The 15,352-nt window shown below is 39.2% G+C and overlaps 1 protein-coding gene across 9 annotated transcripts in view; it reads left to right on the forward strand.

Moving 5' to 3' along the window:
* The window catches only part of fam222ba (family with sequence similarity 222 member Ba), a 63,886-nt gene extending 48,953 nt beyond the window's left edge, over nt 1–14,933 (forward strand). For all 9 annotated transcript variants that reach the window (XM_065266910.2, XM_065266912.2, XM_065266908.2 and 6 more), the window contains 2 exons: nt 3,297–3,469; nt 11,094–14,933. In XM_065266910.2, the coding sequence (XP_065122982.2) occupies nt 3,388–3,469; nt 11,094–12,835 (1,824 nt within the window). In that variant the 5' untranslated portion in view covers nt 3,297–3,387 and the 3' untranslated portion in view covers nt 12,836–14,933. The remainder of the gene's footprint in view (nt 1–3,296; nt 3,470–11,093) is intronic.
* The last annotated feature ends 419 nt before the right edge of the window (nt 14,934–15,352 follow it).

Raw genomic sequence — 15,352 nt, forward strand, 5'->3', positions numbered from 1 at the left:
AGCAAACACACACACACGCAGGGTTCAAAACGAACATTCGCCAAACACCAGAAAAACAGCGCTGGTAACTTTATAAACGACGGCAAGAGTACATGAATTGAATCTGTAAATTTCTGTTAAAGTTTCTGTGATCTTGCATCACTGGCAGTTGTGGTTAAATGTTGTTTACTGTCATTAATGACTGATGGTTTAGGTTTTAGAGATTATTGCCTCTAATCTGATTTCCCCCTGGCTAAACTAGAATATTAAAATGTAAAAGTTTGGAATTTAGCAAAGGTCACCTCAGATCACAGCACCCATATGAGAGAACAGGCTGGGTATGTGGAGGTAGAGGGAGTAGAAATGCCTGGGGCACGGTTGGGACACTCTGGTATGTTTGTTGTTAAATTAAAGAAAGAGTACAGTATGTGAGGGGTGAGCCGTATATTATGAGCTAGGTTACAGGAGGATTTTCGGATATCCTGTTATCCCACTCTCTACTTGATCCATTAATTTTTATCCAAACCCTGCAGCCATGAGCTTATTGCTTGGTCTCTTTTTTTAACTGACGATTAAACTGTGTTTGCCATGGAAATTGTTTTTTTTTCTCATATATATGTGTGAAATTGAACACATTTGAGAGAATGACTTGCTAAGTTTTAATGAATTCGTTGAAAAAGTGTGCGTCAAAGTGACAGATGGTAATTAGCGTGTTGCTCCTATTATGTTGGAAAAATCCAAAATGTGATGGAGTCATTTAGCTTTTCAGCTTTTCTTACAGTGAGCTTTTAATATATAGCACCGCTTTGACAAAAAGTGTCAGATTTGGTTGAGGTACAAGCAGCATATTAATTGATTTGTTTTGAAAGTATCAAGATTGGTAAAACTGACAGTTTACAAGGTTAGCAGGAGAGATTTATCTCACGTGAGTTTGTAAAGTATTATGGTGAGCTAAGCTCTTTTCACTCCATAGCACACAAGCCAAGCTGCTTCAAAGCTTTTGTATTGTTTGTTTTTGAATAATCTAGCCAAATTTATAGTACTGGTTGATTTTAAAATGTATAATTCTGCATTAGTTTTATATATTAATAATATTTAGAATAGTTGAATCCACTCTTGTACATCTCTGCAAATGTATAAAGTTTTAAGATGCACATTTGATAAGCCAAATGATTCTGTGTGTACATTTATGTATTTTGATTAAATGTGTTTAACATTCTGTTAAAGGGATAGTTCACCCAAAAATGCAAAATTTGTCATAATTTTCTCACTCTTATGTTGTTACAAACCTGTATACATTTATTTGTTCTGATTAAACACGAAGGAAGATATTTTGAGAAATGTTTGTAACCAAGCCGTTCATGGACCCCATTCACTTCCATAGTAGGAAAAAAGAAAACTATGGAAGTAAATGGGGTGCATGAACGGTTTGGTTACAAACATTTCTCAAAACATCTTCCTTTATGTTCATCAGAAGAAAAAACTATTTATACAGGTTTGTAAAAACATGAGATTATCCAGGCAGGCACAATGCAGTATTTTGGAAATGCTGTGTGACATCACAACAGACATTCAGAACTGATGTTTAAGTAAATGATAATGTACAGCCAGCTGGTTGTTTTCACAGCATTAACCCAGACAGGGTGGTTATTTATTGATAACGACAGCCTGTTTATACATTATCTTGTGTATTACATGGCTACTGCATATTGCACGGCCACAACAAATTACTGGACACAAAACATTGATTTAGTTTTGATAAGTTGCCCGAATGTTTTGATTCCCTGTTCGATTCCGATTCTCAATTCGATTTTTATACTCGATTCAACTCAATGAATATAGATTTAAAGAATTGGTCCATTTTCTTAAAAGAAAAATCCAGATAATTTACTCACCACCATGTCATTCAAAATGTTGATGTCTTTTTTTGTTCAGTCGAGGAGAAATTATGATTTTTGAGGAAAACATTGCAGGATTTTTTCATTTTAATGGACTTTAATAGAGCCCAACATTTAATACTTAACTCAACACTTAACAGTTTTTTTTCAACGGAGTTTCAAAGGACTCTAAACGATCCCAAACGAGGCATTAGGGTCTTATCTAGCAAAATGATTGTCATTTTTGACCAGAAAAATTAAAATAGGCACTTTTAAACCACAACTTCTTGTCTAGGTCCGGTCCTGTGATACGCCAGCGTGACCTCAAGCAATACGTCATGACATCAAGACATGGTGGTCTGCCCGACTATGACTGGATCAGCAGGTTGCAGGATTTGTGACACGTTATACACGAGTGTTGCCAACAGGGAGGTTGTAGAGTGCCCTCTGGTGGACAAACTATACAACGGCAACACTCATGACATGGTTGAAGGCTGTTTCATCCGTTTTTTTTTTTTTTTATATTCATTTATCGGCCATTATGAATGCCGATACCGATATTTTGGAAAATGCCTAATATCGGGCGATAATATCGGCCTGCCGATATATCGGTCGGGCTCTAGTCAGTTTATTGTTTACAATGGTCCGCAAATGTGCGTTTCATATATGTAACACGTGACCTCCCTACGTCACTACGCATTTACGTTAGGTCGTGCTGGCGTATCACAGGACCGGAGGAAGACAAGAAGTTGTGGTTTAAAAGTGCATATTTTTTATTTTTCTTGTCAAAAATGACAATCGTTTCACTAGATAAGACCCTTTTGCCTCGTTTGAGATCGTTTAGAGTCCTTTGAAACTCTGTCTAAAAAACTGTTAAGTGTTGAGTTAAGTATTAAGTGTTGGGCTCTATTAAAGTCCATTAAAATGAGAAAAATCCTGCAATGTAAATAATTTCTTCTCGACTGAACAAAGAAAGACATCAACATTTTGGATGACATGGTGGTGAGTAAATTATCTGGATTTTTTTTTAGAAAATGGACTAGGAATAGTCAGAGAACAGAGAACATAAGTTAACAAGTGGGTAATTAATAAAAATAAATATAGAGCCACAAACCTGTATATTAAACTTTTTTATTTTAGCTACACTTGGGTACATTAAAACAGAACCATCCCTAATTTTCAAATGCACAAAATTATGTTAAATACAATACAATTTTGATGCAAGAATAAAGTTTTCTAGAGTGCTGTTTAAACTTCAATAATGAAGCAGAATAAGATAAAGCCCAATTTTGGACCAGTGAGACGCCACAAGTAAATGTGAAAATGTTCTGTAATGTAACACCTGATGATGAGTACAGCATGTAAGGACTGAATTTAGTTTTGAGGACTAAGGTAAGGTCTAATTTCTTCCTCTCTCTCTTTTTTCTTGTTTCCCTGTAGTGTAAGGAGGAGTGTGTGGCCCATGTTGCTCTAGGAGTGTGTGAGTGTGTGTGTGAGAGTGTGTGTGAGCGTGTGTGTGTGTGTGAGTGAGATGCTGGCCTGTCTGCCAGGGCCAGGTGATCTCTCCCTTCAGCTCCATCCCCACTCGCAGATGAACACTGGACTTCAGAAATGTAAGTACAAATACATAAAAATTAAGTAATACATCTAGAAATGAAAATGCTGATAGTTTTTCTATTCTTTCTTTCCATCCATATGAGCAATGCGCTGTGTGTGTGTATGGTTTTAATACCGCAATGCATTGTCATCCGTGACATTTAAGGTCATTTAATAAATGACATGATAAAAACAGTAGAAGGAGATGAATGACTGGTGATTGACTGACTAAACAGGACAGATCAAGAGAGAGAGAGAGAGAGAGAGAGATAAACTTTTGGAATACAAAAAAGACACAGCAATCATTTGTGAGCAAAAGCATATTTCCAGTGACAGACTGTCAAATCCCAGGATTTTTATTAGGGTGGTTTACAAGGGGTGGACACCTGCTGAACCTCAGCTCTCACACACACACACAGATTGAGGCAGATAAGTGGCATACAGAGGCAAGGAGAAAATGAGACTCAGGCAAACAGAGAAACTGAGTCAGTGCAAGAAAAGGGATACATACAGACAGAAATCTCGCCTTTTCCATCTGTGGGCAGACATCCTGTCAGATTAACTCTCCATCAGGATGACAAATTATGCCATGGAGACGCGTGGCCGGGGGAGTGCCGATAGCCTGGAGAGTGATGAGTCTCATATCGCCTCAGGAAGACCCTCATCAGGCAGCAATTACTGAGAGACTGGAGACACATCTTTAGCTGCAGGAGAGAAATCACAGATCGACGAGAGTCGTATTTCTAACTGTTATAGAAAGAGATGGAGTCATATTACTAACTACAGAAGCTACAGGAGAAGAACAGGTAGGAGTGCGAAACCGGTGGCATATCTGTGAGGTTGAGACTTCTCGTGCCTCTTTCACTAAGAGCATAGAGAGATTTATACTTCATTGTAAATTAGAAGGAAGCATGGACCCTAACTACAGGTCCAGACTTAGTAATGTCAGTTAATGGACTGGATCTCAAATGGTTTTGCTTCAAGATTCAGATTTGATTTTGGACATCAAGTAGTAACCCCAATACAACTCCTGAATGACTCCAAACCTAAATAGATCACACAGATCTGCTCAAAATCCCGTAGTGTCATACTAGACACACAGACTGTGATATGGAAGTATCTCAAACGAAATATTATGTGATATTCTTGTTCATTTACCAAATCCCCAGTCTGGAAGTTTCTGAGAGGAGGCCCTGCCTCAGATGTTTAAAGCACACTGCATTAGCAAATGTGATGATCCAAGTGCTGGTTTAAACCTCCCGTGGCATGTCATTAACTGCCCCTTCAATCTCATCTGTTCCCTGCTGTGGTCCATATGTTGCTGGAGCACATCTGCCAAGAGCACAGATTCCCTCAGGAGATGAAGAAAGCCGACAGGAGATCAGGAAGAGCCAGAATTTACCTTGGAATGCAGAAACACCAGGCATGAAAGTAGATCGGGACAAAAAGAGACAGGCTCTGTCTTAATAAGAGTATGCTTTGTCCCTGAGAGAAACTGAAATGATTGTGAGATGGAAGGAGTAGAAGAAAGGATGTGATGATTTTTGGACAAAAATTGCATTTACATTTGGCATTCATGAATTTGGCAGATGCTTTACCCAAACTTATACTTTGACCAGTATGTATGTTCCCTGGGAATCAAACATTTGCCCTTGTAATTGCTAGTGCCGTCCACTTCCTGTAGAGACAGAAGAACACAGAAAGAGAGATAAAATGGTCTCCTGAAGGAATAGCCCTATATAAGACTCAGATCAGAGAGGATGAGTGAGTCTCTTCGATTTGGAAAGTGTGTAGAGGGGTTAAAAGGCAGTTAGGAGATGTGTATGGTGTACTTGGACAGAAAAGGCTGGCAATAGCTATGTAACAGCCCTGTGTGTCTCTAATATGTATTCTGGGGTTTGGCTGATTACTGTGATTTTCAAATCACTGCTGATGAGGGAGATGGAGAAAGGAGAGGTTACTGAAAAACACAATTTTAATGATAAATCAGTCAGAACTGGGTTAGGTTAGGTTTCACCATGAAGACCTACAGATGTCCCCTACACTGCCAATCATTTTCTGGAATCAGTGCGTGCCTTCACACACCATACCACACTGATCCCGGAAAGGCCTGACATGACGTGTATTGTGTTAGCAGTCATAATTTTGCTTATTATCCACAATTGATCTCTCGAGAAACCATGTTAATCTTCACTAAATTCCCCCGTGTCAAAGAGCTGAACAATAACTTTTTGTTGCAATGACACGCGCGTCCTCACTACGGCATGCCTCTTACGGCATTGTTTCTGCCATTTGTTCCCACAGAATGCTTTCCGTAAATGTTATGGCAATGTTACTAGGGCTGTGCATCGATGCATCACTTCCCCATTAAAAAGACCTGTCTGAAATAGTGGTGTAACGGATCGTAGTTGATCATCACGACCCACAGTTCGGCTCGCATGTGATTCGCGGATTAATACGCAAATTTAAATAGGAAAAGTTTATCATTTCTAAGTGTTTTAAAGGTTTGCAAATGTTAACATTCAAGTGATTTTAAACAGTTTAACTGCAAAACGGCGCCAAACTGATCAGTTTACTTTAAGCACAAACGCACATGTGGTTGAATGCGTCCGGTCCAGCTCGAGTCAGACGTAATCATCCTTCAAAGATCAGAACTCTTGATGTTTAAACTTCAGAGAGTTGCGCTACTCTCTCTCATACTGTAGTGTATTCAAATACATTTGGCTAATAGAGCAATGAAAAACAACGTAACCTTTTTATGTGGGACGACTGTTATGCTGCGCCATCTGTAATCCGCCCTCTGTCTGTGTGTGTGCACTCGTTTAAGGGGACTCAGTAGTGGACAAACGGAGAGATAAGCAGTCTGTGCATATTTGGTCTTAAAGAGACAGTAAGCTCAATTGACACTTAAGTCTGTGTCATTAATGTTAATCAAACAACCCAAGACAAAGAGAAAATCACTTCTGAAGCTTTAAAAAAATAATAGTTACATTTAATTAATACAAAAAAGTGCTATTATTCATTTGATTTCAGTGCCTAATGATTTTAGACCTTACTTAACGTGCAACCTTGTTCTTTTTTATAAATGTTTGTAATTTCTTGACTTGTTATTAGAATTTTCCCATACTTTTTTTTGCTGATCCGGAAAATGATCCGATCTGTGCCTCAAAATCCGTAATGTGATCCGAACCGTGAGTTTTGTGATCCGTTGCACCCCCTAGTCTGAAATGGATTCTGAATCGCAAAGGCCCCGATTCTGTTTCATGCACAGCTTGTGCATGTACTACGGCTCTGTGAATCTTTAAATACAAATACAAAACATATATTTAATTATAAAACACATCCAGTTTATTTAACAGAGTTGAAAATGTAGTATTAAATATAATTTATTTATACAATTTATCTGAATTACTTTAATGAATCAGATTTTTTAAAGCCACATTTTATTGAGAAAACCACTTGGGAGTTGCATGCACCCTCCCCTGTCCCCACAATGTATTGCATGACAGCATTGACTTCAGACCTGTGTGTTGTTGTCTAATCCTAGCGAGATTGTCTCCTCATTATCACAAGTTGGCCTTCCCTGGATGTCACTCCACAGGGGAATATGTCGCTGACAGACACAAAGACTGAGGGATTGAGGGAGGGGGCAGTGGAAACAGGCAAAGATTCCCTTGTGAGTTATTAGCAAAATTAGTCTCATTATCCTCACCCATAGATCTACACCTGTTGTGGTTCATTTATTGGACCCAGCACGGATCTTCTTCCTCCTCCTTCATCCTCCTCTGAGTTCCTGTCTCTCTTTAAGCGGTGAGCAAATGTGGGCGTCCGGTGAAGGCAGCTGACTTGCCCTGAGATTGGCAGGAAAGCTGTTTAGCAAAGAAATGTCAGGGGCCATTTTGTTTAGTCAACAGCCCACATAGAGGGCAGAGCACGATAGCAGAGATGAGTGAACAGCATGGCAGATGAATGCTGTGCGGGGTGTTGGAGGATGGAGTTGATGATTGTGCTACATGTCTTGGTACTGTGTAAAATTCATTCGCATCAAGGTGCAATTATTTCTAATGAGGTGGTGTTGTTTTTATGTCATTATTGACACCAAATGAAATTGCATTTATAATTTACAATCACTCTATGCAAGCATAAGAGTCCTTGCGCTATTGGCTGTGCCAGTTCTGCAGTGTTGGGTTGGTCAAGATGCTCAAACACTGTTGAAATGTTAGATGTTTGACTATGTTGCCTTCATTTTGGAGGTGGCTTATGTGACACTGTCACCTTATGTTGGTGCTCAGTTGCGAGTTAAACTCTGCACCATCAGTGGTCACTATGGCTCAGAATACTAAATTGCTAAATAAACATCTACGTTCATGCATTTGGCTGTCGCTTTTTGTCAAATTAGGATTTGAATCCACAACTTTCGTGTTGCTAGCAGTATGCGCTTCCAGCTATAGAAACACTTGACAAAGTGGCTTTGTTGCTATATTTCACCGTTGGTGTGAATAGCTCTTTAGTTGTGCTATGTGTTATGGAGTGTTGGGTATCTGTTCAGTGCTTGTCGGGGCAGTGTGAGCTGTGATGGAATCAGCTCAGGCCGGATAAAAGAGCTCAGTCACAGTGCACAGGCTGTCCATCCTCTCGCTGGGGAAGAAGGGGCCAGGAACGCATGCTAATACTGTGTGAGTTTGTGTGTGTGTGTGTGTGTGTGTGTGTGTGTCATATCAGTGTGAGAGAAGTGCAGGTGGGTACATCAGAAGTCTCCCTCATGCTTTTCTCGCTTCGAGTGATGAAAGCTTGTTTCATACAAAGACCCCCTTTTAGCAGCCAGACAGCAGCCTCACAGAGGGCACTTATTATCCTCAATGTCTTTCTGTCTTTTCCTCTCTTTGTTTTTCTGTCTGTCTCTCACCCCCTCACCTTTCTTCTCATCCGTCACATCAGAGGTGTCGTGTCAGGTGGTGATGTTATTCTCTGACACACCACTGCTTTTCCTGAAAGTGAGCTTATGTTGAAAAGAGACCTGTACACTATCAAACATAAAAGATGGCACATTTGTGAAGGAGATTATTTTTCAGTTGGTATGTTTACCATTAAAAGCATTAGTTTGATAAAGCATTAGTTTGATGGTGTGGGTGTGTGTCCCTGCCTATTTTAAGAACGAAAGAAGTAAAGTGACAGAAAGATGGATAGAATGAAGGACGGACGGGTGGGTGGATAGGTAGATAAAAGAAAAAGAATAACAGAAAGATAGAAATGAAGAAAGAGTGATAGAAAGAAAGAATAGCAGACTGATTTAAAGAAATAAAAAGAGATAGAAAGAATGATAGACTGAAAGAAAGAAAGAATAAAAGACTAATAAAAAGAAAGACTGATAGAAAGACAAAGAAAGAATAAAGGATTGATAAAAAGAAAGAATAGAAAACTGATATAAAGGAAGACAAAGGAAGCAGAAAAGACTGATAGAAAGAAAGAAAAATAAAGAATTTTCTAAAAAAAGAATAAATGAGTGATAGAAATTAAGAATAAAATACTAATAGAAAGACAGAAATAGTGAAAGAATAAAAGACTGATAGAAAGAAAGAATAGAGGACTGATATAAAGGAAGACAAAGGAAAAATAAAAGACTGATAGAAAGAACGACAAAGAAAGAAAGAATAAAAGAGTGATAGAAAGTAAGAATAAAATACTAATAGAAAGACAGAAAGAATGAAAGAATAGAAGATTGATATAAAGGAAGACAAATGAAGAATAGAAGACTGATAGAAAGAAAGAATAAAAGACTGCTAGAAAGTAAGAATGAAATACTAATAGAAAGACAGAAAGAGTGAAAGATTAAAAGACTGATAGAAAGTAAGAATAAATACTAATGGAAAAACAGAAAGAGTGAAACAGAAAGAGACAAAGAAAAAATGAATGAAAGACTGATAAAGAAAGACAAAGAAAGTAGGAGAAAAAGAAAGAAAGAATAAAAGGCTGATAGAAAGAAAGGCCAAGAAAGAATAAAAGCCTGATAGAAAGAAATCCAAAGAAAAAAGAATAAAAGAGTGATAGAAAGTAAGGATAAAATACTAAAAGAAAGACAGAAATAGCGAAAGAATAAAAGACTGATAGAAAGAAGGAATAGAGGACTGATATGAAGGAAGAGAAAGGAAAAATAAAAGACTGATAGAAAGAAAGACAAAGAAAGAAAGAAAGAAAGAATAAAAGAGTGATAAAGTAAGAATAAAATACTAATAGAAAGAGAGAAAGAATGAAAGAATAAAAGACAAAGAAAGAATAAAGGACTGATAGAAAGAAAGAATAGAAGACTGATATAAAGGAAGACAAATGAAGAATAGAAGACTGGTAGAAAGAAAGACAGGAAGAAAGAATAAAAGCGTGATAGACAGTAAGAATAAAATACTAATAGAAAGACAGAAAGACTGAAAGAATAAAAGAAAGAAAGTGAAAAGAAAAAGAAAGAAATAATAAAAGACTGATAGAAAGAAAGACTAAAAGACCGATAGAAAGAAAGACAAAGAAAGAATAAAAGACTGATAGGAAGACAAAGAAAGAAAGAATGATAGAGGGATAGAAGGAAAGAATAGAAGACTAATAGAAAGAAAGAGTAAAAGACTGATTTAAAGACAAAAAAGAAAGAAAGATTAAAAGGCTGATAGAAAGACAGAAAGAGTAACAGAAAGAAATAAAGAAAGAATAAGACAAATAGAAAGAAAGGAAAATAAATAAAGAATGATTGATTAAGTTGATGAATGGACAAATAGAAAGATGTAGAAATAGATGGACGGATAAATAGAAAAATGAAGGGATGGATGATAGATATAAGAAAAAATGTATGATAGATAAGAATGATAGTAAGAAAGAAAGGCCCATATACTTAGCACTTAGCACTTTTTATGTTTTTAAATTGTATGTGCTGTTGCAGATAATCCCTTAGGGGCCTCTAAACAGCAGAGATGAGAGCATCGCAAAACATGTTTCAATTCACACACAGAGCCAGATAAGTGTGTAAGAGAATTAAACACACTCACACAGTGAGGAATCACAAAGGTGTTGTTAAATATAACAGAGGCGTTTTACTAGTCATTGGCAGTGTCGTTCGTTCGTGTGTGTGTGTGTGTGTGTGTGTGTGCGTGCGTGCGTGCATGTGTGTGTGTGTGTCACGCTCTAATCACACCCTGGCATACAGGAAGTATGTACCATCTGGTGATGATGAGGAAGTGAAGATGCACCTGCATCTGTTTGACATCTACCTTAACACAGACAAACACATCAGATAAAAGAACTAATAAATGTAAAACACATACAAATGTAGATAGTGTTAATAAATATTCTTTCAAGTAATTCAGATATAGATTTTAAATGTTTTTGAATCATAATACTTTTTTGGTAAAGAAATACATAGATTTTGTGAAGAAATAGTCATAATAATGAGAGACAAATTTAGTCAAGCATGTCCAAATAATGCTACATTAAAACATTTTCAAATATGCTAAAGTGGATGCTCAGATGGAGCTCAAGTAACATTAATCTCTGTTGTCTATGCTCTGCTTCGTATACTGGGCAGGTCATACATACTCACAGGCACCTTTTCTCAGGCATAATATGTTTATCTTCTACCCTTTTGTCAATTTTTCCCTATAGGGGACACTACACAAAGGATGAGATCTGCTCAATATCCAACCCCTGCAGAATTGGATGCTTATGCTAAAAAGGTTGCCAACAATCCACTCACCATCAAGATCTTCCCCAACAGCGTCAAGGTCCCTCAGCGAAACCACGTTCGGCGTACCGTCAACGGATTGGATACCGCTGGTCCCCGATACAGTCCCTACCCCTCCGCTCAGGCCACTGCCAAGGCCGGCCTCCTTGCTATCGTCAAAGTGCCCATGGTCAAGGGCATCATCAAGGACTTTGACGGCACACGTGCACGTCTGCACCCCGAGGTGATTATGAATGCCACGGGGGCCCCTTATGCAGTGACCTCGGCCAGCACTTTAAATTTGCACCACCCGTCGCAGGGTCCTCCCCGAGCATCCCAGAATCTGCAGGGGCTTCCTCCACACCCTCAGAATCTTCAGACTTTGCAACAACAACAACAGTCTGGACCTCCACACCAAGGACTCAGACACCCACCCGCTTCCTCCATGTCACAACAACCCCAGGGTCTTCCGAGGCCCCAGACTATTTCCCATGCCGTTTCTTTAGGCCACTCTGGCCCCCACCCTCCGTCAGCCATTCTGCTTCCTCAGCAGCACCTACAAAACCCACCTCCAAGCCTCCAGGTAGGCACCAGGAAGCCACCAGTTGCAGATGCCCCTCCTAATGTGACTGTTTCTACCTCAACCATTCCATTATCCATGGCCGGGGGCCTCCACCACGGTCATCAGGCCGATTTAAACAGCATAGTGCACCAGATAAGCCAGTTCTGCCAGGCTAGAGCTCAGGGCGCTGGTGCTACGTCAATGTGCGAAGGGCAGATTGCGAACCCCAGTCCCATTAGTCGAAATCTACTCATCAATGCTAGTTCGCGAGTACCAGTGCACGGGGGAAACCCCAGTGCACCTCACACCGGCCACATGCACTCATCCTGTGCCATCGGACCTCCAGATAAAGCACCTGCACCGGTGAGCGCAATGCCAACTCATAACATGGCCTCCATTAACTGTATGTATCACAGTGATATGAAGCAACAGCAGCATCATCAACAACAACATCTACAGCATCCACAACATCAGCCACAGCGAAATCCCCAGCACCCGCAGATGAGGTCATGGAGTCAACATCAGCTAGCTCACCTTCAGCACATCTCCGAGGGGAATGGACACCCCTGCAAACCCCCTCATACTCATGACACTGGCCTCCCCTGTAAGGGCATTAACTATCCCCCAGAGATGACCATGGGGCAGCCTTATGCCATGAAGCCCTCTAGCCCCTCTTCCCCACTTGCCAACAATAATAGTAACAGCGCAATGGCCCCAGGAGCGGTGACGCACTACACCAATGGCCAGTACTACCACCATCACCATCAGGCACCGGTGTGGGGTAGCATTCTTCCCACGCCCAACAGCGACAGTTCCAACTCGCAGGACCTCCCAGTGCCCTTCCATGGCCCTGCAGGCACTGGCACGGGCAATACCAACCCCACCCCAGGGATGGACTGCGCCCCCACAGGAGGACCGGCCCATTACCGATTAGTAGGGGGTGCCTTAATAGGGCAGACGAATCTGATGCAAACCGCTGATTGCATGGGAGGGGATTTCCAGACGCCCTGCTTCCGAGATCAGAATCTCATCCTGATGGGGAAGATGCACAGGCCACCCCCTATGGGTCGGGTAGTGGTCCCCCCCTCTGAGTCGCAAGGCCAGCACCCAGGGTACAGATAAGCTTCAGGCCACAAGCCTCAGACACAGTTTCTCTCCTCAGTGAAGTCAGCCAACAAACCCTTGTGTCCTCTACGTCTTCTCTTAGTCTTAACAATGAAATTACAAATGAACAAATGAAATGAGCCTTTTATTAAGGATGAAAGGAAAAACTCAAGGATGATTAATTCAACAAACAAACATAAAAGAACGACAAGCAGTGTTTATTAATCTTGCAAGTGATCAATTCTTTTTTTTTTCTTTTAGAGAGCGTTTGATGCACTGAAGGGATTTGTTTAGTTTCATTTCTCGATATATCCTAGTACCTGGATCTGGGGTGCTTCTGAGTTTTATGAACATATTTTGTTATTGCTTTCAATTTTATTTTCGTTTTATGAAAGAACGTGTCCCACAAAGCATCTCACCAGGCTTTCTGTCTATTCTGTATTCATTTAGCTGTCTTTGTTTTAAACCTGCTCTAAAACATTAACATTTACTGACACACCCAGAGCACATCTCTCTTTTTTTAAGCACAATACTTTCTTTGTCCTTTATCTTTTTCAGTAGCTGAACTATGTGGGAATGTGTCAATCAGTCCTTACAGATTTTTCTTAGGTGATAGCTCTTATCATGTGTTCCCGTACACGAGGAGACTTTTAACATTATCTAAAATGTAAATGGATTTATGTGTGAAACCGATTTATTATTAATCTCAAACCTGTGCGCTGCTGTAGGCTTGTTCTTGTCAATCAATGGAGGGTTAAAACATCTTGGACATCTGGCATTGTGACTGTCAGGAAACTTCAAAGACAGGAGAGCCAAAAAAAATATATATATGTACTGTATATATCATGCTTATCTCTCGTGCTGCGAAAAGATCAGGTGTCATTTTGTGTTCTCACAAATTGAGAATTGAGGAGTTTTTCTATGTAAAGGGTAGAGGAAAAAAGTTACTAATGTTAAAGCTGTGCCATTTTTACCGCATCATTATACTCCCCTCTTAACATATGAGAAACTATTACTTGAATTATATAGATGATTTGGTGTCATGTCATGTGGGGTATAGCTATACGTGGGTTAGCAGGACTAAACGCACTACTGAAGAAAGTGTCTGTAGGCTTGTTACTAATAAACTAACTATGAACCAAATCAAGGGTTTATGACCCTGAATTTTTTTATTCATCCATTATAATAACAAAGTAGGAGTTGATACTGATTATTTTGTGAAGTGTGCTTGAATTGACCAAATTGATCACTTGCAAGATCATTTGGGGTTAAATTGAGGAGGACTTTTTTTTTAAGGAAAAGTCATAAAGGTAAAACAGCAGATAAATTGCTTATTTTATTGTACACTGGCTAATCTACTGTACTGCTGTAACTTTAAAGAAGTGTAATAATTGTGTATGAATGCGGCTGCATATGGATATGGGTTCACAGACTTGGTGTGCATGTGAGTGCAGTTGTATGTGTTGGTTGGTGGATGGTGTGTGTGTGTGTGTATGTGTGTGTGTGTGTGTGTGTGTGTGTGTGTGTGTGTGTGTGTGTGTGTGTGTGTGTGTGTGTGTGTGTGTGTGTGTGTGTGTGTGTGTGTGTATATGCTGGTGAGTCAGTTTGTCTTGACTCGCTGTCTGTATGCCTCTCCTTAACAGCCCTCATGAAGCCTTAAGTATTTGGTCCTTGGACTTTCCTTTGACAACAAGCATGATTATAATAAAGATATAATGATTCTGATTTTGAAAAATAGACTATAAAGGAACAGCATTTTTCCTTTGTTTATTTTTATTAACTCAAGCTTTTGTTGAATAGAGAAGCAATTCTTTAGAATTACTTTATAATGTAAACAAAGAAATAAAGAATATTTTATCGTCATTATGTTTTATAGCTGTGTGTAGTACTGGGCTGTAACAAAATCTTTTTATTCCAAGTTTCAAAGCTTCAGTTTTGCAATTTGTGCTATTTATAATTCTGAACTAGATTTTTTCTCATTATTTAAATCTTTTTCATTTAGCAATTGCTGTGAAATGGAGGAAGCTTTTTAGAAGTCTTTCTCATATCTGTCACTCTGTGGCTGTCGATTGAATGTGTGGCGAGAATCTGACGAGTGTGAGAGTTGTGCTACTCTTTTTTTTTTGTAATATTGTAATAATAAAATAAAGTTCTAATTTATGCTTTCAAAACTGACTCTCACTGATTGCCTTAAACAGCTTTTCTATTTTTTTTTTTTACAATACGTTAAATGTCTATGAACATAAACATTCCTCTGTCTATAATACCAGCCTTAAAGTGGCCTACTTGTAGATTTATATGCAGAATCACTGCCTTTTCAAGCTCATGCTTGATCATCATATACTGTATGAAGATCTGACTGTTGGTAACAGGAAATTCCAGACCATTTGAAGCAACAAAACACGAATGACAGATCACTGAAATAATGAACTTTAATGGCCAGTATAAAAGCCCTGGCGTGGACACTTTACAATGTAGTGGCAGTAAGAATGCAACTGGACAGATATATAACAGTCTTTGTGTGAGCTGACCAGA

The sequence above is a fragment of the Paramisgurnus dabryanus genome, chromosome 5 (genome assembly GCF_030506205.2).
Source record: "Paramisgurnus dabryanus chromosome 5, PD_genome_1.1, whole genome shotgun sequence".
NCBI classification, from domain to species: Eukaryota; Metazoa; Chordata; class Actinopteri; order Cypriniformes; family Cobitidae; genus Paramisgurnus; species Paramisgurnus dabryanus.